We start from the raw sequence: 27,151 nt of genomic DNA on the forward strand, positions 1-27,151 counted from the left end.
CATGTACTCTAGGGTTTAACCCATATGAGCAGTCCATCAGATCCATCAGCAGTTTGTCTCCCTATAGCTTATTTATTTCATGGCTGTTCCAGACCTCACATTACCAAATACTATCTTCAGAAGTAAATGCAGTGAGCAAACAATCCACAGAACTCCGTAGGGTTTAAAGCTCAGAAATAAACGGTAAGTGCAGCTTGAGTTGGGATTGTTTTCACGGTCAAGGATGAACTCAATCTTATTCCTTAATTTGATAATTACTTTTTCATAGATGTAAGTGAAGATGGTAACATGCTTACATGTTTTACATTTTTGAAAGCTCGTGTAGTTTCCTGGAGAGTAATTCAATTACACTGTTAAGAAATATGTCTTTGGAAACAGAGTAACATAAGTTTAACAAAAACCTTCAACCTAAATTAGAAGAGAAGGCTGCTGGAACACATTTATTGACAAAAACATGATTAACAGCAATAAACCAACTATAATTGGAGAAGTGGAAGCAAAAGCCGTCAGGGTCTCAAAGGCCAAAATAATAAACAAAACCCCCACGCTCATAAGTTCAACTGACCTACCGAACCAAACAGAAAACCTATATGAAGCTCCCTAAAGAACCACAAAACAGGACAAGAACAGCAAAGTAAATAACGGGTAAGGCTTCCCCAAAGACACCCAGACTGGTTAAAAAATAGTTCTCTACCAACTGGCCAGCCAAGATAAAGGATAACTGTAACGGAGCTGTATCGAAGACATATCAAAGAGATATCAAAAACAGAGTTTCAGCAGTAGGTAGCAACTCAGAACAGCAGCAGCCAACACACACACAGCTCAAAGGACAAAGAGAGCAGGAGCACTGGTCCTTGGGGTTGATACAGCTCCACTGACACACTGATGAAGTTCAGCTGTGGGTGCTCCGGGCACTGAAAGGGGGCGTGGCAGACCTGAAAGATAGAGAGGCCAAACACAGGCCGGAGGAAAGTCAGTGGGTGTAACACAAGCAAAAAGCAGGTCAGTGAGCCAAAGGGTACATCCCAAATCTCTGGCCCAATCCCAATCTCCACCCTTACGGACTCACGGACTTTGAGGCGCGCTCCCGCGAAGTCTGTGAGGGTTTAGGTCTGTCCCACTGTCAAATCATCGAGTGTTTGAGTCTCTCACAGACATTTTGTGAACCCTTTCCGTACTACCAAAGGGAATTACCCACAAATCATTGCAATGTGACGTTAAACACGGGGTAACCAGTGGATGCATGGAGACGTAAAACAAAAGGTAAACAAAGAGGACGGCTCAGTGTGTTCAGCCTGGAGTATTAAATGTACACAGAAACATTAAGGGTTAAAGATGGAAGATAAAAACACATGAAATCAGAGGATATTTATTTATTTATTCATCAAATATTTGATTTTGTCATTGCAGCTGTTTTGACAAAAACGAGTAAATAGATTATATGAAATGACCTCAACTTGTGAGGAAAGAGTCTGGAAGACGTTCAAATCAGAGAGTATAAAATAAATACACATAATTATAAATCTATTTCTTGTCGTTTTCACGGTAACGTGATATGTTGCAGCAAAGTGCTGTCCCGTTCCTATTTACACCATTTCAAGCCCTCACAGTCTCTCACACTCACCCACTTACAGGGGGACGTTGGAATTGGGCCTCTTAATTGCATCCACGTTTCCCTCACTTGTGTCTTTTCCTGTGAGGAGAGAGGAAACAAGGACATTTGTTTTAAGAGAAATGAGATCCTCTTTCCTCTGAAGCGTCACGTGAAGTGATGTTCGTTTCTGATGAAGGCGGATCAGCCGATCACAGCTGGATCAGCTGTCAGTCGGCTTTAACAGCTGTAGAGGCTTTTGATAATTATGTAACTCATATCAAGCAGCATCCAATCAAATAACTGATGAACAAAGAGGGGGCGTGTCAGCCGTTAAAACACTTCCTGGAAGGCTGCTCTAGTGCATCGTCGCTCATGGCTTCTCAGAGATCCCTCCTCGCGCCTCGGTCCAAAAAGTTCCTCCTAGCGTCTATTCCTAACCACTTCTCCTTCACCTCTATGGAAAATGTCACTGGGTCAAGGAAAGATGTGAAGAAGAATTCACAAGGAGATAGGAAAAGACAACTGTGGTGTTTAGAGAATCCGACTCCACTAAGCTGGTTGGAAACTAAGAGTGCATGCGTCGTGTGGTTGGATGTACGTATTCAAGTTCAGCAGGCAGCCTTACAGTGACATTACACATTTTGGTGAGAAGCTAAACTATATGGTAATTATGTCAAAACAAGGTGAAAGGAAAGGAGCTAATAAAGGAAGCATTGAAGCACCTTTCCTTAGCATTCAGAGAATTATAACAGCTCTTATCATGGCGGCCACTTGGATACTTCTGGGTGATTTCACTCAGTTAGGAACCTTATAAGCAAAAAGGACTATTCGACCGCAGCCTAAGACACTTGGGATGTACCCTCGGACTCCATTCTAGGAGCACTGCATGTAAATAAAACCAACTTTCAGAGCAGTAACACAGCCTGTGGCACCAGAAAACGTAAAACATAAGAGAAAGGATTCAATCGTTTGCTGGCTGTTTATCTTGGCAGACGGCCTGTTATTATGGATTTACAGCTGAATACAAATTCTTCATTTGACTGTGTTGCTCCGTATGAGGGCATCCAGTGGTTAATGATAACCTTTTCACAGTCCCTTTATCATAGATAAATGTGTTCAACATATGAATACAGATTGACTGCCTGCTGCCGCTCTCATTTATCTCGCCTTTCCATCTAAAAGCCACTGGTGGGATGCACATCTCACACTGGTTTCCATTATCTCCTGTAAATGCCAATGCCAATCTTCTGTTTGGCATCATGGGAAAAGCAGGAGGGAGACCAGGTAGGAGGTCCGGGTGGTGTGTCCAAAAGGAGCAATCTGATTATTGGGGAGTGAAATAATTTCACACAGATCTCAATTGTCTTGTGCTGGCAAGCTACAGAGGAGATAATCCTGTTGAGAAACATCATGAAGAGAAGCTTTTTTCTGCTCCCCTGTGGCCTGACACCTATTAAGTGGACTTATCTGTGAATAGTGGATATAAAACTGTGTTGCAGCTGTAAAGACATAATTTACTTCCTTCAAAGATCATCCTTTTTTTCACTCTATTGATTTGTATCAATCTGCTGAGCAAGTAACTTAAATCGAAAATACAATTTTTATGAGAAAGTCAGGGGATCAGGGTCAAGTCTGCGTGACACTTTGTGTATACAGTGCAACCTGAAGCCTTCTCAAGGCCCAAGCTAACTGCTGATGAAAGCCAACCCGTTCTCACTCCCATCAATCATTTGACCATCACAGCAACTGATGTAATATAAAGAAAGTCTGTGTAGTGCAGGGGGGAGGGAACGTAGGCCGAGTCTAACATGGACAGGACTTTCATGAGCGTTGTTTGTGTCCCTTTTGAAACAACGCCAACTTATTTTAACCCAAACAACAATCTATTTTTAAGGCTAACCAAGTGCTTTTGTTGCTCTAAAAATAACCAAGTAATTGCATAATGAAACAGAAAACATAAGTAAAGTACATTTTGAAAAGAGACTGTATACATGAAACAAGTGGAAACTGTACGTTTCCTGTGCACACGTAAGTATATTTTCAAAAGACACTATGAATGAAATGAGGGACACTGACTTACCTTCTCCCGTCTAAAATCAAGGACCCATTGTTTAAAAGATGCAGTCAACAGTTTGCTGCAACTGTTATCACTGTGAGGTGCCATGCGAGAATGGAAAGCTTGACAGACGTAGTAAGAGGGATGGGATTTAGCAAAGGCTCTTATATGGTTTTTACATCTGAGGAACCCACAAAATTGGGCTGCTGGGAGTGTGACAGAGACCGATCCGTATTTTATGCTGTTCCAGTGTTCTCAGCAGAAGTCACTTGTACTTTAATGGTGCTGATGTGGGGAGGAGAGAGGCTCACAGTAGAGCCCTGGGGCTGAGGATCATAGGACTGTGTGGTGGACTGTGGCTACCAGCAGAAGCTGACCTCTTTTACTGATTTTCTTTTTTCTCACTGGTCCAATCAGCCCGTTCACCCACTCTTGCTATTGATGTTAATGCTGTATTCTTGAATTCACTTTTTGGAAGTTCCTCTTACTGTTAATCCTTCCTTTTCATTTTTCCTGAAAACACTGCTTGGCATTTATAGTGTGATACCATGTTCATGTGTCATATCACACTTACAATTATAAATATGGACAATTAGGACAAACAAGACAGGGTGGACTGGGGCTAGCTGGTTAGCATGCTCATTTCAGTAGATATCTCTGCAACACAATACGTCTTTGACAGAACATCTTCACATTCTAGTGATAATGTTAATTCATTTCTTCAGTTCAGTTTTGGACATAAAGTCTGTCAAGATCCTACACATTGCACCTTGCTTTGATATAATTACCATATAGTTTAGTTTCTCACCAAAATGTGTAATGTCACTGCAAGGCTGCCTGCTGAACTCTTGCAATAGTTTAAAACCAGATGGAACCTTTCTTGCCATAACCGGACTACTTTAGGGTGGCCAACAGTCACAGTTAGGCTAGCTGTTGGTGGCTACTAAACACAGCAGCTTATTTATAGCTAATGTCTCATTTTGTATTCTACACATAATTACAGAATATATGAATACATATGTTTGGAGGTGTGGAGGCTTTGAAGCTATTTAAAGGTGCTGAAACAACAGTAATGTGTAATGACAAATGCAGCTAATCACTTTTGCTATTGAGCCGTTAGTAAAGTAATTCTCTTTGAGTTCTTCTGTATTTGCAGTTAATAGAAACCTAGCTCCGGTCAGTGTAATAACAGCATTATTGAGGGCTGTTTGTAGTATGAGGATGGCGGTGGGGTGTGATTAGATGTGTGACATCCCTCCTGGAGTTTCAGCCTTGTTGTCACAGTGCCCTTCATGCCTCCTGGCTCCTCTCAGTGGGTGATAGGCAATGTAGGCCAGCGTTAGTGCAACCATCCTCATTTAGTTTTTTTACGCTCGCCGTCGGTCTGGCGATAACCGTGTCATTCATGGGTATGTTCATAAATTACACCGAACACCTTCGTGGAGCTTCCTGTCGAGGAGGTAATACTTTGTGGCTATAAACCCGCTGGGCCTCTTCAGAGTGCTGGATATGGATGAATACTCCAGCCATAATGTTTACATAGCCTTGCAGCATTTAGCCTTTTCCATATATTTCATCTCATTACTGACAGAATGAGATATTGCATTAAATGAGTGGTGTGCCTCAGAAATCCTATTCTTTCTGTGGTGTATTTCCTAATTTCCAGCCAAAGAGCCTAATGGCAGCTGGTCAGAGATGCAGATCTGTGACTGCAGCTGTCTCTTGTGTCTGAGGCAGTTTTTTGCTACCACTATTGATTTGTATTGATCCAGACCTCGTGCCTGCAGCTGTAAGCTAATACAGCCTGCTGGTTCTTCCGTTGACATTTTCATTGCTGTATCGAGTGAAACCATAAAGCACTGTTTAATGCAGCCTCTGACTTTATACTCTGAGCACAATGAATTATAGACAGTTAAAGCTGATTCTTTTTCATGGCTCTCACTGGGAGTTTTATGCAGACAGTCTGGCAAATCATACCTTTGAACACAAATTTAATTTGCAATTGCAGTTTTGAAGTCCTCTTTCAAGCCACTTTAGCAGCGGTCTGCAGGTTTGGTGGATCCATCACTTTCAATGGATTCATTCGATGGATTGACATGAAGGTTTGCACAGACATTCAAGATCAGGATGGATGACTTTGCCGATCACCTGACTTTTTCTCTAGCGCCACCATTAGGTTAACACTTGTTTTTGATTGAAATACCTTGACAACTATTGGTAAGATTGACATGGAATTTGGTGCAGAAATGTAAGGTTTCCAAAGAATGTAATACAGTATATTGAATTTGGTCACCCCCCACATTGTTATCTAGTGCCACCATCAGGTCAAAACATTTTGCTCATCTACTAGAAGATCTCGACATCGAGGCATGCCACGAAGATTTGTACAGACATTCATGGTTACCACAGGATTTATCCTTGACTTTAATGATTACCAGGAAAAACCAAACATATTGCACATAAATGTTAGGAAGAGAAAAGTACTTCCTTTGGCACACAGACTCTAGGCTGCACTTTTTTCATTTGCTAAAATGTATACACACACAAAAAATATTAATACAAGTTTTTTCTCATCAAAATATGTCTTACAGAATTGTAAATACAGGAGAGGCAGAGTGCCCTTAATAGATCACATGTCACTGTCCAGTTCAGAATTGAATTCTTGTCAGTTTTTGCACTTTTCTGACCAGTTAAAAAAAAAAAATCAAATCCAAAGATGTTCAATACCGACACCAAGTGTAGTTTTGGCAACTGTTTTCACTTCTTGGGTATTCTTCATTGTTTTATGGCGAACCTGGAGTCAGTTCACTAGGACCCATTGGGTTTTCACTGCAGGGCCTAGTTGCTCCTGATGGGAAGAAATGACCCACTTCTGCTCTTTGATTAAGATGCCTATGATCAGCCATGGTTTCCCTCGCATACCACCATCAGGCATCATGGTGGTTCACTATGTTTTAACCAAGAGGTCAGAGGCAGGAATAAATCCAAATTTGGGACTGATTTTGAATTATTATTATTATTATTATATTGTTTGAGCTAAGCCCTCATCATTGTACTGTTTTTAGCAACATTTCCCAGAGATCCCGTCTCGAAATAACGGTGAGGGGAAGGATGTGACATCTGTTCCACTGCATTTCATGTTGAAGTTTTAATTTCTTTTAGTTTATGAATGCTTAATGTAGGCTTCATTCTGTGGAAAGTGAATGGTGCCAAAGGTCATTTATGTTTTGTTTTCTTTGAGTGTGTGTGTGATCATTATTAATGGATCTGGATATAACAGATAACATTTTTCAATTACAGAAGAATTATTTTGTGGTCTTAGTGTAGCGAACTCTGCAATCTTATAGGTGCACAGCTATAGTTATTTTGTGATCATGGGAAAACCTCATTAGTGTCTGAGTGATGCTTTGCAGACTCTGGACCTACACAGGTTCCCAGCATTGTAACACCAGTCATGGCTAATGATAGCAAAGGCCATTCATCATATCAGTTCATTTTTATGTTGTATTGATTGAGTCTTCAGCTGCTCTGCATCTGCTGCGCTCCGAACAGGGCTTTTGTGTCGAAAGTCAATGTTTACTTAGAACAATAATTGCATTCTCATAAATCCAGTGGAAGTGCAATCACAGTATTGCACTCCAAAGCACTTAGGCCAAGTGGAAAGGCAGTAGGGTTGTCTTTAGAAGCACTTTAGAACTACAAATAATACCTTTTTTCTGTGGAATATTAAAAGTTGCTTTTGATTGATATTTTTTGCCTGTTAAAAATAGTTCTGATTGATTGATTACAACTTAGGTCTTAGATCTAGGAACATGGGGACATCTCTGCCACAAAGTCTGGCGGGACAAAGAACACCAGCAGTCGGCTAACGTGGGGGTCTGATGTCTGACCGTTTTACTGCTCTTTCACGAGCAAGGTTGTAATGCACTTTGACGTTTCCTTGACTTCTCTTTTATCTTACTCTTTACAGGTCCGTGGGGTCGTTGCATGGGCAGTGAGTGTGGACCCGGTGGCAGCCAGAGCAGGGCGGTATGGTGTGCCCACTCTGAAGGCTGGACCACCCTGCACACCAACTGCGACCAGACAGAACGGCCTGACAACCAGCAGAGCTGCTTCCGAGTGTGCGACTGGCACAAAGATCTGTACGACTGGCAGCTCGGTGCCTGGAACCAGTGTGTCCCGGTGTCGATGCGCAGTGCTGGGGTACAGCGCCCTGCTGTGTGTACCCGGGGAGAGGAGGGCATCCAGACCCGTGAGGTTGGCTGTGTCCAGAAAGTGGATGGCGAGCCGGCAGAAGACGCAATCTGCGAATACTTTGAGCCCAAACCACGCCTAGAGCAGGCCTGTCTTATCCCCTGTCCACGGGACTGTGTGGTATCTGAGTTCAGCCTGTGGACTTACTGCTCTAAAACCTGTGGAATGGGCTTACAGAACCGGATCCGCTTCGTTCTGGCTCCCCCACTGTTTGGTGGGGCAGCCTGCCCAAACTTGACTGAATTTCAGACCTGCCAGCCAGGGCCCTGTGAGGGAGAGGAGAGCCTTTACAGCCTTAGGGTGGGACCATGGGGGCCCTGCTCTGTCCCAATGCCAAGGCAAGCCAGACAAGCGGACAGACCGCCCAGAGATAGTGACGAACTATCCAAACTTTCCAAAGAGGGTGACAAACAGTCCAGAGAGAGCGAAAAAACATCCAAAGGGGGTGACAAACTGTCCAGTGAGGGTGACAAACAGCACAAAGAGGGAGACAAAAGGTCCAAAGAGGGTGATAAACTGTCCAGAGATGGACACAAACCATCCAGACTCAACAGAAAATTAGGAAGGGCAAACAGGAAACCAGATCGGCCATCCCGACAGGCGGATAGGCCCAAACGACAGAAAAAGGCAAAAAACAAAGAGAAGAAAGAGAAAATTAGAGAGAAAGTCCGGGAGAGGTTAAGGGAGAGGGGTAAGGTGAAGGACCCTGAGACCAGAGAACTCATCAAGAAGAAGAGGAACAGAAACCGTCAGAACCGGCCAGGTGGAAAGTTCTGGGACCTGCAGGTCGGCTACCAGACCAGAGAAGTGACCTGTGTGCATAAGAGTGGAAATGTTGAAGCTCTCAGGTAACAATGACTCAAATACTTTTCCTTATATGTCATCTCGCATCTACAATGATGTGTTTCTATCCAATGCCTTTGTGTGACTGGACATTTGGGCTTGTTGGGACTTTCTTTAGAGGCTAGTCTACATTTTAGTAATACAACTAGAATAATCTGTGACGAGGCTAAATCATTTTATTCTCAGATTAGGTTTAGGTTAAGGTTAAGGTAGCAGTCAGTGGATGGCTAAGAGTTTGGAATTAGATGTTCAGGGAACATCTAATTCCAATGTCATCATCCACAATAAAGGCACAATAAAAAAATAAAAACCTTAACCATACCCATACCATAGTTTCCATGCACAGATGGTGTCAATAGAAATGTCTTTAGAATTGTTAGAAATGTCTTTAAACACCACTCTACCAAAACAGACAAAAATAAATGTACAATATTTCTTAAGTGACTGACTTTCTATAAAACCTTTTCATCATATGATGAAAAGGGAAATAATATTTACAAATGGCACATTTATGTGTTAAAGCAAAGTTATACTTGTCTATACATTTCATTGAAGAGCTTGTACTGTTAAGCTTGTTGACATATTATTCACGTATCAGGGCTCATAACACTCAGTTAAACCTTGTAAGCCTTCAGTTTCTGCTTCTGCCTTGAATCTAATATTTACTCAGGGCTAATTGAGATTATACTCATCCTATAAGAAGGCCTGAGTTTAATTAGAGGAATCGTTAATAGCATCTATGTATAATTTATATCCCACAATGCATGGCCTCAGCACCAATGGTCGTAACAAGAATTGCTGTCTGTTTCAGTTTGTCAACGTTGAACACCATTTCATCTATTCCACGTCCTCAGTGTACATAGAGCTTCATCCACCTCAATAATGTGTCAAAGCTCGAGGATGTACAGTCTCAATACATGTTTTTCTCCAGCTAGGTCAATGTCCACGCGACGTCTGAGAGCCACGTTCTTTGTTAGGAGACGGATGGCCTCATTCTGTCTCACTGTGCTTGCTCGGCTCTAATAGAGGCCACTGAGCAGCGTCCATTACATCCTGAGAAAATCATGGCTCTTGTGTTACATTTGCTTTTAACGCCTGGAAGAAGGTCAGAATCCATAAAACATTCAAACTTCAAGCAAATGTTACTCGTCATGTTCCAGCCTTCAAGTAGCATATTATGTTTGCATGATACACACAGGATTGATATGTACTTTGGAATATTTATCCAAATGATAACCACATATACACATACTAACAAAGGCCCTGCTCTAGTTGACTACAGTATCACGGAATGCACAGATGGCTAAAAGCTTCAAAGAGGCTTACTTGATAGTGATGATCATATTAATGTTTACTGCAGCCCAGAGTCTAGCTTATTTACAGTTGGAGCCATCACTGCGGGAATTTCAAATTTGATCTGGTGGCTAAAAATACTAATTATCCCCATGTGTCCAGGCTATTAAATGATGACTATATTATAAAGACCATCCTCTCTCTTTCTCTCCTGTTCCATCTGTCAGAAAACATGTATAACCACGAGCGAGTCAGATTGACATGAGCACGCTACACTACTTGTTCTGTTGTTTGCGGCAAGAACCAACAGAACAGCCTAGATGTGCTCCAAATATATGAGGATGTGAATACCCAGTGGATTAACTTTATATTTCATATTTCACTGAACTTCACTTCAAAACTGAAGCTCGGATCGATACCAACCGTCAAATGAGTTGACCACAACACATTTATATTTTTCACAGTCAAACTGTATTACGGTGTTGACAGATGAGAATATGCATTACACAATATTCTCTACAGGGATTTTGAAAGGATTTCAAACAGTCTGCAGCTTTGATGAACAATTCACAGTATCAATATGGCAATAACTGTCTGACACATAAAAAGGTATCAAGTGAAACAATCAAAGTTACTCTGTGAAACATGAATGCAGTCCTCACAGTAGCTGCGGATACTTTAGTTACTGAGCAGTTACATTAGAAAGTACTTCATAACATCAGTAACCCCACCCTCAGCTATGTTGACATGGTACAGGAGTACTTCTATTCCAAGCAAGTTAGTCCCTCATTTTGATAGGTGTCACTGGTCTGATGTAACTCGAACAAAGCATTTCAGATGGAGGGAGGATACAGGTGTTGAGAAGTATGAGAACAAATGAAAGCATGTCAACATGTTGTGGTAGAAACCCAAAATTAGTATGAAGCTGAAATGAGGATAATATGTTTCCTTTAATGTATCTGAATTAGAAAACAGTGTTTCATTTTTTTGGGCTCCAACATTTCCATGCATATGTTAATATTGGAATGACAAATGAATTCTGGTGCCCCACACAACAAAAGTTCAACAAGCTGTCAAGTTATGAGCATACGCTATAAAGTGAACTGCAGGATTTTGAAAGTCTATTAAGAAACTAACTAGTTGGGTTGTTTTGAAAGTCATGAAAAATGACGTACTTTGTTGTGTCATTTGGAGGACTTGCAGCTGCTGACCAGCAACCACATTCAATTTGAATAGATATTCATGGTCGCACAAGCAAAAGAGGAAGTTAAACACAGGTCATTCTAAAGCGTCATTTCTTTTAAGTATGTTTAAAAAAAAAGAGCTCGTCATCACATGAAGAACAAGTGTCTTTCAACTCCTCAGCAATCCCATCATCAAACAAAGCCATGGTGCTATGAAGCAGCCGCTCACATTACAGATAACTAATTGTTTGGGTTTGTTATGAACAACTTTCAAACCCTGTTTATCACATTGGCTGACTCAGACAAAGGAAAGTTGCACGATGTACAGCAGCATTTCACCAGTCTTTTACATCTGTGTAATCCCTAAACAACAGACACTATATGGTTCTTAATCCACACTACAAATGTAAAGGCATTTTAACAGACAAGCAAAGGCTGCTCTGGTCTTTTGTTCTGTCTTTACCTGCTGCTGTATGTGTGGCTTTCTGTGGACACTGATGTCAATATGATGCTTGTTATAACATGAATAGAGGCAGTTTTAATTATCATTCAATCTTCAACTGTTTTGTGTTGTTATTTTGGTTCAGGCTAATAGCCTATGTGCCAAAGTCACATGATTATTTGCATTTCAAATTTTAATCCTTAAGACTTTCACTGTGTCACTGATACTTTCAACAGCCATCAAATAGATTTGTATTCTGTAATCACCTCTTCATATAATATGTTATACTATGTTTGTACAGTATGGTATTCAAATTCAAAATAGATTCAATGATCATAGACTGTAAATAAGAAGTTGACTTAGACACCATGATGTCATCCATTGGTCTGTAGATTAGTGTTTTGAAACCTCAAATTATGGCATTTTGGCTGTCGCCATCTTGGTTTTTGCTGCAGCCATCTTGGTTTTTTGCAACCAGAAGTGACACTAGAGGTTAGAGCTGAAAAATATTTTGTAGGTGTCCAAAACATTACAATTAACTGTAGTGAACTAAAAACACACTGTGAAAGAGTTTAAGTTCCAAGAAGAAAACAGACAACATACAGACCGGTCTATTTTATTCTAAATGGGACCATTATTTACTTAGAATTTCCTAAATGATTTAAAACTTAAGTTTGAAAATACAAACCCATGTTTACAATGTTTACTGAGGTAATAAATCAAGTAGGGTAACTTCTTCAGATACTTCTATACAATCGGACATATTTTTGCAACCAGGGTAGACGCCTCCTGCTGGCCATTTGAAAGAATGCAAGTTTACGACACTTCTGCATTTGCTTCACTTTTCAGAACGGGAGGTTGCCATCTGGCCATGACACATGCCTAAAGTAGAGATGATGTGTAAGACAAATGCCATTACCAATTTAATTATATCGAAAGTCCAGCATTACTGTGTCAGACAACATTTTTGATAGACATATCAATACCGCATTGGAGCCAATCCGAGCATATTCTAATGCGGAGGTATTCAATTGAAATTCAGCGAGGTCTATTTAGAGAGAATTTCCTCAGGCAAAGGTTTTGAACATCACAGTAATGTTTAACTTAGTCCCATATATATCAAAGTGGTCTAGCAGTTCTCTATGTAGTCAACAACTGACTGTCAAATCAAATAAAGAAAGTTAAATTGAATAATATCTGAACAATATGTATTGTCAGATTTCAAATTGAACTGGATGAATTATAAATAATACATTATCTAATAATAAATAAATGTTCTCTCATTTCAAGTAGAATAAGGGATGCATTTAAGAATAAATGAAATAAAAGAAAGTACTTAATTTTAGAAAAATGAATTTAACTGAATTGTCTTTGCCCTGCAGCTTTAAATTCAGTTATTTCAGGTGTGAAATGATGTCAATCAAAAAATATATATTATATATATAGATAATATTATATTCTTCTCATCTTCTAAAAAGAGAAATGTGTGTGCAGGGATTACATATGTGGTTATGGAGCCTCATTCCCCTCTCTGTTGACACCCTGGGCAGTGAATGAATGCGTTAGAAGTCTAATGAATCAGTCATATTGGGCTTCTGTGCCTTCATTTCGGATGTGAGTGGGTACGTTTGCTCAAAAGAGTTGAGCTTTGTCTCGTTGTGGCGCATCACATTAACGCTTTTAATAATCGTCACGGTCTCTGAACATGTGAGACATGCTGGTTTTGAACTGTCTAATGTGGGAAGAATGAACATTTAAGTCAGTCCCTTGTTGGTGAAAGGCTCTGGTCTCACTGTTCTCTTTTTGGAGAACATCATGTGAAATAACTTCTGACTCACGTATTATTCTCCGCCTACTCGGTCTCTCGCCCCGTCTCCCCGTGTGTGTAAATCTCACGTGTGTGTAAATCTCACTCGAGTTGGCAAGTTTATCGGAATACATATTTGATTGGCTGAGTGTCATCACGTGATGTGATTTACAACGCATGTAGTTGGTCGGCGTGTTTCTTGGACCGCTGAACGACTGCCGTAAAGACTAAAAAAGCTGTGCCGTTTAAAATAGAAGCGCTGCATCAAAATGTCATAAGCCTCAACTATCTATCACTTTTAGGTCTGGGTCCAGAAACGACGGCATCTTGGTTCAGATGCGGACCACGGTCCGCCTATGAGTGACCCCTGTTCTAATGGATCAGTATGGACTAAAATAAAGCCTTAATGCCTCTGTAATGACGGGGGCTCTATCGTGTCAGCATCTTGCTGCATATCCAATGTGAAATTAGAGTGTGCCCTCTGTGTGTGTGTGACTCTGAATTCTGATGCTGAGGTTGACAAAATGTTTGCTAAGCTCCGATGCTTCTGATCATTAGCATAGAGCAGTGGACAAAACATTCACGTATCAGCTTCTGATGTTTTGCCAGCGATGTCCATCATTTATTCGGGTTAAAATGACAAACTTCGCAGGCAGTGGGTCATATTGGCTGCAATGTTAATTGTGTGAGTAACTTGATGACAGAATAAAACTAGTCTAGACAGAACTAACTTGTCTGTTGTCTGGTTTAACGTGCACTCTGCCAGCTGGTGTCTCTACTGCGCAAAAAGCTTATTGTTCAATTTGTCAAATTTGTGGGGAAAGGTTGTGGTTATAGCAAATAAACTATGGTTAAGATGTGGTTAAAGTAACTATTAAAACAGTCAGTGCAAGATTTCTGTCATAGTTAATAAATAAGGAAACATGCCAGGTTCATTACAGGATGCAAACTTGGCTTTCCTGCATGAAATTCGGATGCGTCTTCATCCATCACACTGACATCCACACCTTACATTCCTTATCTTTATTAAAGGGCAAACCACCTCCTGCATTGATACTGTATGTTGACACTGGAAGTGAATCTTGAGGAGCAGAGTCATCCATCGGGTGTAAGTGCAGCTACTGTGGTGTTTCCTGATACGGCTCTACTGTTCCATTTCTTTCTTGGGGCTGCTCTGTGATGATTTTGCTCACAGCAAGAGGGGCCAGGGTTCGATTATGGGGCTGGATGTGTGGCATTTGCATGTTCTCCCCATGTCAGCGTGGGTTTTCTCTGGGATCGGAGATTTCCCTTATTTACCCTTGGGTGTGTTAATGGTTGTCTGTCATATGTGTCAGCCCTGCAATAGCCTGGCGAAATGTCTTCGCCAATCCTACCTTAGAGTATTTAAGCTTCATCTTGTCTTACGGCATTTTGTGTTCTCATCTCCAGCCTGTGCTCTCAGGAGTCGTTGCCGGTGACTTTCCAGGCCTGTGTCATGACCAAAGACTGTGATGTGACTGAATGGTCTGAATGGTCAGCTTGCTCCAAGGAGTGCTACGACCCCAACGGGCCCAAAGGGGAGCGCACTCGAACCAGAAAAGTGAGCCAGTTCCCAATCGATGGAGGAGCAGATTGTCCAGAGCTGGAGGAGAAGGAGCCCTGCAGCCCCCAGGGAGACGGAGTGCCACCCTGCATTGTGTAAGTACTGGACAAAGAGAGAAGGTCAAGTGTTGCTAGTTTGCTTCTACAGCCATAGTACATTTCTTCTGTTAACAATCTCATGATAACTCAGGTTAAACTTGGACCTTGCTGTACTTTTAACACTTTCAATATTTATCCATAATAACTGCTTGGCTCTATGCAATTTGGTTCACACATACATGGTCCTCAGAGGATGAATCCCCTTTGGTGATGACTATTCACGCACCACCATGAGGTTGACATTTGTGATTTTAATTTGAATGTCTAAAAAACTATTGGATGGTCTACCATTAAATTTGGTTCACATACTCCCCAATTATGTCCCACTCAGAATGATTTGGAATGATATCGGTGATCCCTTAAAGGGACAGTCACCCCAAAATCAAAAATGAATATTTTTTCTCTTATCTGTAGTCTATAAAACTGCTCATAACAAGGTCTGTGGATTATTTTGGGTAACCGGGTCATGATTTCTGGAAAGAAAACATTGCTGTTGAGTTCAAATCTATCTATTTGGTGCTTTTTGCACTACAAGCAAAGTGTTATATAGTCCCATTATTTTGGAGAGAAGGCAGACATCTTTCGGCCGTTATTTCCACAACTCATGCCAAAACAATCTAGATTGATAAATAGCACAACAATTAAGCAGAAAATATGTATTTTTGATTTGGGGGTGAACTGTCCCTTTAACATTTGGTCAAGCACCTTCATCAGGTCAGCCTTAATCAATCAATCTTAAGCTGTTTTGTGTTGTTATTTCGGCTCAGGCTAATAGCCTATGCGTCAAAGTCACATGATTATTCACATTTAAAATTGTAATCCTTAAGACTTTCATGGTGTTATTTATTCATTTAATGCATGACCCATCATCATACAAATCAGAAAATACCATCAGACAGTGGTCAAGATATGCCATACAATTGCAGCTTCTCAGAAGCCTCTATGCACATCAGCACTGGGAATGACGTGGCAAGATGCTTACAGGAAAGAATATGAGCAGGTATTTTGATGGCTGTCATACGCTGACAGTGAGTGTTAACCATCTTTGTGTCAGGCTGGTGACGGTTAACCAATGACGGTGATGGCCGAGGCCGCCCAAAACTAGAATAGTCCACTGAGTAAGAATACGGGTAAAAAGTGGATGTCTTGTAAATAAATGTTTAAGTGATTTTGCATTTCCCCTTACTCCTAGAACTAAATCTGATTGTTCCAGTTTCACTTTATCTCTCTATAACCCACATATACAATACATTTAATTCTGTTCTAAAGGCAGCGTGAATTAACCATCAACACCAGATCAGTGTCCGTCGCCTCCTGCTGCCCTTTATTTGACATACAGCAGGAAGAGAGCCAGCAAACCCTGTCCGTGGTGCTGAAGAACTGCTCTGTGTGAGTGTCCCCATCTGGGCAAGATGCCCCAAGATGCAATGCTTTCCCAGGGGCCTCGTTGTTCTGCAGCAGTGCAGAGGCAACTGAGAGGCAGAGAGACCTTGCTCATGAATATGGAGCATTTCATTGGCGACCTCAAATGAATTCCATTATCAGTAGAGATTGAGGCAGGGTTTACAATTACTGACCTTGGGGTGGAAACCACAATACATTATTGCTAAAGCAGACTGCTGCCAATTCAATGACCAGACACAAACCCATCATGCTGCAATTAACAACCTCCTTTCAGCTTAAAAAATCGAGGAAATTCTGGTTAAATTGTAAATCCTTAGGCGTATTGTAAACAGAGATCTAAGGTCAGTAACATAAAAACTCTGTCTCACAATGCTTGGAGATACTTGTCCCCCTGGCTCTCTGAGGCACTCTGATGCTTTTCAGTGACTGCAAAAAAACACGCACACAATTGAGTGTCCCTCAAAGCAATTTAAAAAAGGTTAAACCACAATGCTTACTCTGCAAATGGTATTTTTAGAAAATGATTCCTGCTGATTTTAGTATTGTATGCTCTGTTTAGCATTTTTCTTTTCAGCAGATTTTCAACCATTTTGACACGAATAAAGAGTCAGATTACTAATAAACCTTAAATGTAAAGCTGCACAAAGGTAGTCGTGTGATCATCCCATTCTCTGGGCCGGGTGTACAGGAACACTTTCAGCAAAGGAGAAACAAATATTTGTACACCGGATTGCTAACATGGTCAATTGATTTAACAAGAAATATACAAAAGCCCTTACAGTACAACCCTATAACACATTATTTAAAAATGAATAAGTTGCTAAAACATTGATATGGATCACAAAAAGAACCCGACATAGAACATATCTGGATATCTTTACATATTGTTTTTAGACCCCACAGATTGGCAATTATGAGAATGGCAGGAAGAATCTCCTCCCATAATCATTTTGGCTGCTTTAATCCATTGTCGGTAAACTCATGTAACACTGTCATTTCATAGTTCTTACATAATTGAAGATTTATTCCTACTTGTGTTGGTGTGCAGTGTTTGTGTCAACTGGACACTTTCATTGTGTTTTTTTTGCAGCGCATTTCCTCATGCAATGTATGTGTTGTTAAATTGTTGAATGTTTTTTTCTTACTTAGCTTATCTATTGTATATTTATTTATTTCTGTCTTGTTCACCATACAACTAAGCACTCTAAGCGTGTTTTGAGGGCATATTAAATAGCATACCAGTTTAATCACAATATGAACAAATGTAGGATAACCAGACTTATCTGTAAAAACAACAATAAATGCAATAGTTTTGGGATGTTTGATTATAATGTCAGACAGGTTTGCATGTGATTCTAATAAGACCATAACAATGCATTGGTTTGTGGTAGTAAGGCCTTGTATGTACTTCACTGTACTATAGATTACATTTGTCAAATGAAACCATTGATTTGGTGAACATAATCTATGTCACAGGAAATGAAACTTGATGTCTGATTTCATATGCACACGGTCAATATGAATCAATTTGGACCAACAGACCACACCCCTGCGTCTTTCTCTTGAAAGCTGATACCGACCCACAACAATTGAGTATTAGTTATATTGATCCAATCTATTCTATTAATCCAATTGGTAATTTCAAGTAAAGACAACATGGGGCTGATAATCTCTATCAGACTAACTCATGTGTCCACCTCTGTCCTCAGCTACAGCTGGAGGACCACAGAGTGGACAGAGTGCAGGGTGGACGTGCTGCTGAGCCAACAGGACCGCCGGCGTGGAAACCAGACAGGGTTGTGTGGAGGAGGGATCCAGACTCGAGAGATCTACTGTGTCCAGACCAGCACGGATACACCACCCAACCTCAGCTCACTCCGGAGCAAAGAAGGTGACTTTCCCAGCTGGCTTTTCTGACCTGTCCTATTCTATCGCTGTAGTTGATCTACTGTAGGTGTGCCTCGTTCACCACTCAGTGTTTGTTCACTTTATTCATTGAGCTTGTATGATTTTATGTTATACATTTATTGATGTATCCTCTTTGTGTTGAAAGCCCCATGCAATAGAATTAAAAAGTAATGGAAAATGAAATTGAAAGGAAAAAACAAATGTGTCACCAAGATGTCTCAAGCCAACGCTGCTGGTGCTGCAGCCTGCCAAGTGTGTCGCTCGGCACCAGATCTGTTTGTGATTTTCACGGACAGAATCTCTTGGCACAACCAAGGAGTGAAGAACATCCAGTTTGGTGACCTTGAGATTGCATCTCTGCTTTTGGAAAAAAAATACTGATAGACTTTAGAGTTACTCAAATATACTGATTCAAATGCATTTCACATAGTGGTCTTCATACCTTTTTACATGCGACACTGTGGGACTTCTGTTGTGCCTTCACTTTGCCAGAGAAAACATTCCCCAAATGGTGTGTCTTTGTCTCTGAATTACCGCCATCTGGGTGTATTTATTTTGGTCACTAGGTCACTATGATTGACTACCACATGCACACTACTCTGTTCCTATAGGAATGTTGTTTGTGTGTTAAGGTGCCTAGTATTAGTAGTTACTAGTGCTGTAAAAACTTGTGGCCATTAATTCCGAAGTGCCTTAACAGCTTTGTAAACCGAAATGTGTTCTTATCAATTGTTTTTCATAGCTTTATAAACACAAGAGGTTGAACGCATTGACTGATGTGCAATCTCTGAACTGGATGTTTAAACAGTCATCACGTTAGTTCCTCGATATCCCTTTCTGTTAAAAAACTGGGACACCTACAAATAATCCACAGCTTCATTCCAGATCCATTCTTGTAACTGTATCGTCATCATTATATTACACAGAATTCATATGGCCGATCGAGGGCCATTTATCAGCTCAAATAAACAAACAGCATCTGGGTGACAGAGAGCCGAGAGGGTTTGTGGAGTAAATTATAGTTTTTAATAGCACATGTTTTGACAGAGGCTGTTTAAAAACAGCTTCAAATAACATCTGTGAGGGTCGAGTGGCAGACCAAAAAAAAAGTTGTTGATGAGCTTTTGCATCATCTGCTTAGGCTTGCGTTTCACACACACACCAAAGTCATGTCATCTGTTCCAGCTCTGCTGATATGCTCCCCCTGCATCACCAGCCATGTGTGAACCAGAGTGAAGAATTGAAGAGGTTTCTCCCTCATATTAAATCTAGGGACTGAGCTATATGAATATGCTAATGTACGTGCAAAAGCCACACAGAGAGGATAGCAGATGAAATATGAGCTTTCACATAAATTGGTGGCATTACTGAGCACACGGCGGCTGCAAGTGGCCTGGTTGCAAGCCTATGCTTATCCTGCACTGACACAATAAGTCTCAGTCCATCTGGCCGGGGAGGCTATACTGGCGTCTGCTGCTAGAAATTATTCAGATCAGATGCTCACAACCAATCACACGCTTTCATCCTTCGGCTTCAAGATTCCACTCGGCCAATTTTACTAACAGTCTGACTTTCAACACTTCCCTTTTACATATATTGTCAGGATGAAATAGGAAATAGTGGCTGCCCCTGTAGCCAAGCCGCCCTGTCTGCATGTTATTACAGTAAATGTTAAGCAAAGTGTTTTTTGGGTGGCACATTATTGAAGGTATTATGACTTCAAGGTGTCTCTAACGACGGACGGTGACAGATGGAGAAAAGCGTGAAGATACAAGAGTGGAATGGATGTGATAAATGAATGCCACAGCCTCCTCCTTCTTTTCAGCCTGCACCTGTCCTTGCTCTAAGACAGGTTTTGTCATGTCTTGTATCATTTTAGCTACCCCCTAACTTGGACATGTCACAATGTAAATAAGGAGCATCTATGCATCCCCTATATTCCATTTCTCCCTTCTTTCTTTCAGCTGTTTCTCCTTCAATGCAGTCTTACAATGGTGGCCATTGCACTACTGATGTATCTGAAATATTTTGTGTTTGCATAATTTCCACCAATTGGCTTGAGCAGTGTCTGGTCAGCTAACTGTTTCTATCTTGCAAACAGCTTTAACGATAGCACACCAGCCAGCGGGTAGAGGTGGAGCTCGCATCAACAAAGGTTTTCTAGCATCTAGCTTTACCAGCTGAGGGCTGAAAGGAGCTGAACATTTAACACAAGTCTCTTTATGGCTAATCTTTCTTTGCTTTAAGTAGGGCTGGGCCATGTTGACATTGGTTACCCACTAGTAAGAATATTCATGTAATATATTTTTTATTAAATAATGACACCAACTGCCACAACAATTCTATTGGCAGACAGGACGTTGATATTAGAAGATCACCTTTTTTTTGCTACACGTTAGAATTCATCGAGGTGCTGCTATTGTGACGATTTCTGTAAAGCTGAGGCATTTCTGTTCCAGTGTAGTGTACTTGTTTCCTTCTCACATGAAACCAACCAAAATGTGCCACAGAAACGACCACACTTAATACTTCAACAGAGGCCGGGGAACCAGCAGTGCATGCTTGAAAATAGCTGACCTCCTACATATCAAACAGCAACCGGTTTACCGTGATCTCCCCAATCACATCTCCTTCAGTTCAAATAAGGTTCAAACTACAGATGTGGCAAGAAAAAAAACAGGAATTAATAGTAATGAAAAGAATCAAAACTAAGTCCAAAACAGTCCAATCATGAAGTAACAATTCTTCAGTTTCTCAATAAAGCTGATACAATCATCATTTACTTTGGAGGATGACCAGTAAATCCCAGAGAGACTGAGATGGGATATTCTAGCAGTAATATCTGTGCACACACGTCATTCCCAGTCCCATTCCTGGGAGCTAGTAGATCACGGCTTGTTCATTTGATTTCCTCACAGTTGGAAAGTGAAGGATTCACTCAGTCCTGGATCTCTCTCAGACATGCAGTGATTACTGTTGACAGCATCACTGTACATTACAATGCTACACTCTCAAATGGAGAGCTTTTGATGATCATGAACAGCTTGTTAATCCTCCCTGGTCGCACACATTTCATAGACAGTTTATCATTTTCTTCTGAAGAGAACAATTTCCTCTGAATGTTGCTGTAAGTTGTTCAGCAGTGTTTTCCTGTTTTGGTTCCGATCGATGCAAAACTTAATTGGAGAGCAAACCGTGACATGCTGTATAGCAGCTGTGCCGCCGTGATGTCATGAATCCTCCACTGGAAAGGAACTATTAATGGCAGGTGGCACGTGGCCGCGCAGGTTCCTAATTTGGCGGCTGGAAGCACTGCACAGGGAAGACTAGACCATCTGGCACAGAGATACCTGAGCAAGGTCAGTCTGTGAGGATATTTCCATTAATCAGCCTTTGTTATGGTTGTGAAGAGCTGCTCAGACGGGACAAGGAGGGAGGACAACAAAAGACTATTATCCTCCAAAAGGTCTGAATGGAGCATGTGGATGAAAAGCTTTTCATAAGAGATGGGACTGTTTGGTTGGCACAGCAACACATGGACATGTTGGAATTCAAGTCATCAACAGATCATTTGGGTGATCTTATTCAGCACCTGCTATTGCAGTGGCATATTTGCTAATCACATGTTTAATACCTCCCAGTTGCAAGTTATAACCCATTAGAATGATTTGCCATTTTCACAGCGGGTAGTGACAGTTCTCTGCCAATATTGTCAGTATTTCCATATACCTTTGTTTGACCGACCGGCCAATTAGCCTGTCTTGTCCAAATGTGTAGGTCACACACGTCAGCGGTGTGGCTCTAGGGATGTAGGCTATGTCGGTTGGTCAGTTTAGAATGTTACTTGATGTTGTTCAGACTTTTGTAGTTCCCAGAGTATTAAACGTACAGTAATGACTTTGATGATCTCCAATGACACTTAACACATATTGATCTTTTGTCAAGTCACACATGTTATTAACCGATACTTTGGTTTGTGAGAAAAAAAAATCAGTTTATCCTTTTTTCTAAGTCTGATCTAGAATGGTTTTCTCAAGATTAGTAGTTTTGTTGTAATACTCATTTCAGCCACAAGGGACTGAAGTCCACCTCTGACTCGTGTTTTCTTCCAGGCGAGTTTTAATTTGTATAACTTTGTAACACACAATGTATGTACCTTGTGTTTAGAGTGCATGGAGAAATGAAAACTCACCTAGAAAATAGCCTCAGTGTAGTGGAACACTTCAGCCTCCTGTGGGCGAAATACACACTTGGGAGAAGTTTACCTTCAGGGCTTTCTGCCAATAATCTCCTTAGGTTCAAGCAATAAACCTATTTATTTAGGTTCAGGAAAACATCATGATCCTGTTTAAAATAAACCCTCTCTGGCAGAGAGCCCTGAAGGAAAACTACTATCATGGGCCCGAAATAATTTTGTTCACACAAAGAGATTAAGGCATTTTGAGGAAAAGATCATCCTAGCAAATCATTCCTTCCCCCTGTTTTATTCGTCTCTCAGGGCTTTTGTTCTGACCAAATACCAAAGAAATTGGTGCCGTTCATCCTCAGCTGCATGTTGTGTTTAACGCTAACTAGCAAAGTAAGGATTATGTGAAGAGTAGGCGACTGATCTCAACGGATCTAAAAGCCTTGGGTTCACCACATGATTTGAGTGATATTTGTAATTCAATTTATTAGGAAATTTGCAATATCAAGTGGGTCCTGAATCTTGTCCTCCTGTCTTGCAGAGGGACCCTGTATGAAAATCTAGCTTTAATATTTGTATTATTACACTTTATATTGTGTTGACATTTTTTTTTAACTAAGCTACCACTCTACTTCCTGTTTACACCGGCACCCACCCACATGCCCAGTGTACGTGAACAGTCACGTGATATTCGATTTGGACGGAGATCGTTTGTTAAAACGTATTAGTGTGGATGTAGCCTCAGGGAGCCGCAACAGAGGGGCTGAAGAGCCGCATGCAGCTCCGGAGCAGCGGGTTGCCGACCGCTGTGCTAACCCATGAAGATTACTTTGAAGACTGGAGTTGAAGTACTGTTGTCCCTGCACAGGCATATATGCATGGTATACTGTGCAGCTTTGAAACTGAATGGACGGTCCTGATGTATTCGTTAGAAACCCATATTTCACAGCTGGTGGTGCAGAGAGAAACATTCTTCCACCATTTTAGCAACCTGAGTTAATTCCCTGAGTGATTCCTCTTTCAATAGTGTTTGCAGGATTATCAATGACAAGAACTGTGGAACATCTTCAAACTGTAGGATTCTTTCTGGTCTCTTTCATTTTACTGTATTATGTTTGCTGTGATAAAAACCCAAGTTTCCCCACATGACATTCCTTTCATCTGTGTCTCCATAGCATTGCGACCAATGGACAGTGATCTGTGTCTGGGTATCCCCCCAAACACCACCCAGCTCTGCCATATCAGCTGTCCTGTTGAATGTGAGGTGTCTTCTTGGAGCGCCTGGGGACCCTGCACCTATGAAAACTGCCAGGACCAGGCAGCCAAAAAAGGTAAGAAATAAATGGTAAATGGGTGTACAGTACTTGTATAGTTCTTTTCTAGTCTTCCGACCACTCAAAGCGCTTTAACACTACATGTCATTATTCACCCATTCACACCCATTCATACACTGATGGCAGGGGCTAACATGCAAGGTACCACCTCTGACTAAACATTCATACCCATTCATATGCAGGCACAACTTGGGGTTAAGTGTCTTGCCACAGGACATATCAACATGGACTAGCGGAGCCAGAGATCAAACCGCCGATCCTCTTATTGAAGGACGACCCTGCACTGAGCCACAGTCGCCCCTTTCATCTTTAGTGCAAGTGTGTTCACTTGAGACTGTGTTTGCTCTACTCCTTTCTGGATGTGTATCTCCTATTGGATCATGTTAGTGTAAATTATTAAATATCAAAGTTAGTATTGGTATCAAAGTCAAAATCTGGGCCTTGCGACAGCACCAGAGGAGGGCAAAGGTTTGGTCCGGGAGCTAAAGCGTCATCATCCGCTCTGCCTAATTTGTTTGGCTGTTGTAGCAGGTTGAGCTAGTCCATCAGCATGGTTGACACAGTCGCTGCCTCGGCCCTTAATTATCCCCGGAACAGCGGCGTCTGCCATGACTAATGCATGTTGACTCTGCCTTAATGAAGCGCCTCAAATGAAAGGGACGACTTGAAATTCTCCTGCATGCATCTTAATGATGGATCTGCTCCCACTCCCTCGCTTTCTCACCACTCTACTTCTGCTCTTGCTCTCTGACTACTATACATAACGAAACATGATAACAAACACACACACACACACACACACACACACACACACACGCCCTCAAGTGTGTGCACTATGGCTCTCGTTATCCAGAAAGATGTGAAATAAAAATATAAAATCTTTTTATCGTCCTGACAAGGAACCTGGGAATCAGTTGGCCGTGATTACAACACGTTAGATTGCTGAATGTTAGTTTGTGCTGTTTAATTTCTCCCACCAAGATTACAATTGGGATTTACATCACCTTCCTTTTAACTCTAGGCAGGTGTCTGCAATGCACTGTATTCAAATACATTTAGTTTGTATCGAGCATAAACACATAATCTTACACGTATCATTTCTCCATGAAAACAATCCGATGAAATCATTGTTGTTATTATACTTCAATAAGAAAATAGATTTTCACTTTGAGCAAGATATCACATAGTATATGTGATATATAAATATGGCATTACTCAATAGTTTTTGAGTAATGAAGACACCTAATGATAGACTTGATAGTACACTGTATCTAGTCAAGCTTTAGATTAGTTTACAATTACATTATGCTTAAAAGTGCAGGATTGTTTTTATTAACAATGGATCAAATGTTTACACTTGATAAAAAAGGTGTCTCTTTTAGAAACAAACCAACAGAGTGAAGATCCAACTCTGCAGTGTCCATTTAGGGCCTAAAGCTGATTGTTTCTGTTTATGGCCCACAGCGTTAGCGTTCATTCAGACTCTCAAAAGCCTTGCTTCCTGCTTCCTGCTTCCTGCTTCCTGCCATAGCTGGCAGCTTTTTGTCAGTGAATGAACTGAGAAACCCACTGTCCACTACCTGCTCAGCACCAAACAGCAGATAGACACATTTAGCAACTAGCTGGTGAACATAGTCGTGCATTTAGCCGCTACACAGTGAATATTGGGTTTACATTTATCAGTTGGCTAGACACACAACTCCAAATGAATGCTAATGTTGCTCCTTGTCTGCAGGATATGTAAATAGGCATTCTTACCCATACTGTTAAGTGTCAAACTAAATATTGCAACTTCTTTATAAGTTGAACTGAGAGATGCAGACCACAGTTTACTATCCTGAAGCATTCACTTGACAACTAACTGGCTAAGAAGCTAGATTGTCTATGAAGAGGAAGACTACCACTCCGTTGGTCTTTTTCAACCTAACAATACATTTCACTCGTCTCTTTTCACACGTCACAGTGACGACGGGTTATTTCTCCAGGAAATCACCTTTAACTGACAACAATTTCATCTTGTATTTTGGCAAACTATAAATTTGATTAGTCACAGCTCACTAACTGTAATTTAATTGATAAGAAGATGAGATAAGACGAGGTGTCTCTTGATCCCAGGAGGGAGATTTAGCTTTTGAGCAGACAAGCAAAAATAAATAAATAAGTAAGCTCTATACAGTTATTTAACCTAACCAGTAAAGTTGTCCCGATACTGCTACTAGTATTGGAAATATCTCCACTAACAAGTTTTATGTTAAAATGTATGTGCAAAACCAACAGTGCAGTTTTCTGATAATCAATATCAAATCTAACACAAAGAAACTCATTTAGAGAAATTACCAACATGGATTCCAAGAGAAAAGCAAAGGAACTGAATGCTTTTTATATGTTTGAAACTACACATGAACAAAGCAATGGGCTATTGTAGGATTTTCTTTTTTAAAAGGACATTTGCTGAAGAACTCATTCGCCTGGCATCGTCTCTTTTAGCTCTCTTTAGATACACACACGGTGCCAGAGCTCTGGAGAAAATCTATTATAACTATATAATAGAATAATAGAATATATGATCCTTGTCAGGATTATGATGGAGGAACTAGATCAGTACTAATTTGCTTTCATAAGAAATCGCAGCACAAGTGACACCATCTCCAGAATACTGCATCAACGTTGTGCTGTAAGCCAGAGTGCTTTTTATTTACTTTACTTCCGCTTAACACTGTTCATCCACATATCTTTCTTAAAATGTTAGCTCAGTTAAACTACGTTTTTTTGATGAGTTGGTATTATTCTTTTCATCAGACAGACCACAACAAGTGAAAATGCATTCAGCTCTCTCTAGAATAGGGCTTTGAAGTACAGCGCTCCCCGTGGATGCCTCAGTTCACTCTGTATGTTTACTCTGCGCACAATGACTTTGTCAGCTCTGAACCCAATAAATAGAGACGTTCTCTGATGACACTGCTTTCCTCAGTTTACACACATCAACTCCAACATGACCTGCTTTAGAGCTGAAGTGGACAAGTTCACCTGCAGAGCATGGTAACATGTTGTAATAACCATTCATTAATCATTAATGAATGCTACATTAATAGTGAGTTAAACTTGAATTGATAGTCATAATATTGACAACAGACAATGAAATAACTGATCATGTTAACTAATC

General features: G+C 40.8%; 1 protein-coding gene across 1 annotated transcript in view; it reads left to right on the plus strand.

The window, feature by feature from the left end:
• thsd7aa (thrombospondin, type I, domain containing 7Aa) overlaps positions 1 to 27,151 on the plus strand; it is a gene marked incomplete at both ends in the record, with an annotated part of 135,233 nt that overhangs the window by 50,132 nt on the left and 57,950 nt on the right. Inside the window, 4 exons of the mRNA XM_079175485.1 lie at positions 7,621 to 8,752; positions 14,905 to 15,153; positions 18,270 to 18,451; positions 23,830 to 23,985. Coding sequence (XP_079031611.1) covers positions 7,621 to 8,752; positions 14,905 to 15,153; positions 18,270 to 18,451; positions 23,830 to 23,985 — 1,719 coding nt within the window. The remainder of the gene's footprint in view (positions 1 to 7,620; positions 8,753 to 14,904; positions 15,154 to 18,269; positions 18,452 to 23,829; positions 23,986 to 27,151) is intronic.

Source organism: Pholis gunnellus, assembly GCF_910591455.1.
Source record: "Pholis gunnellus genome assembly, chromosome: 16".
Taxonomy (NCBI): domain Eukaryota; kingdom Metazoa; phylum Chordata; class Actinopteri; order Perciformes; family Pholidae; genus Pholis; species Pholis gunnellus.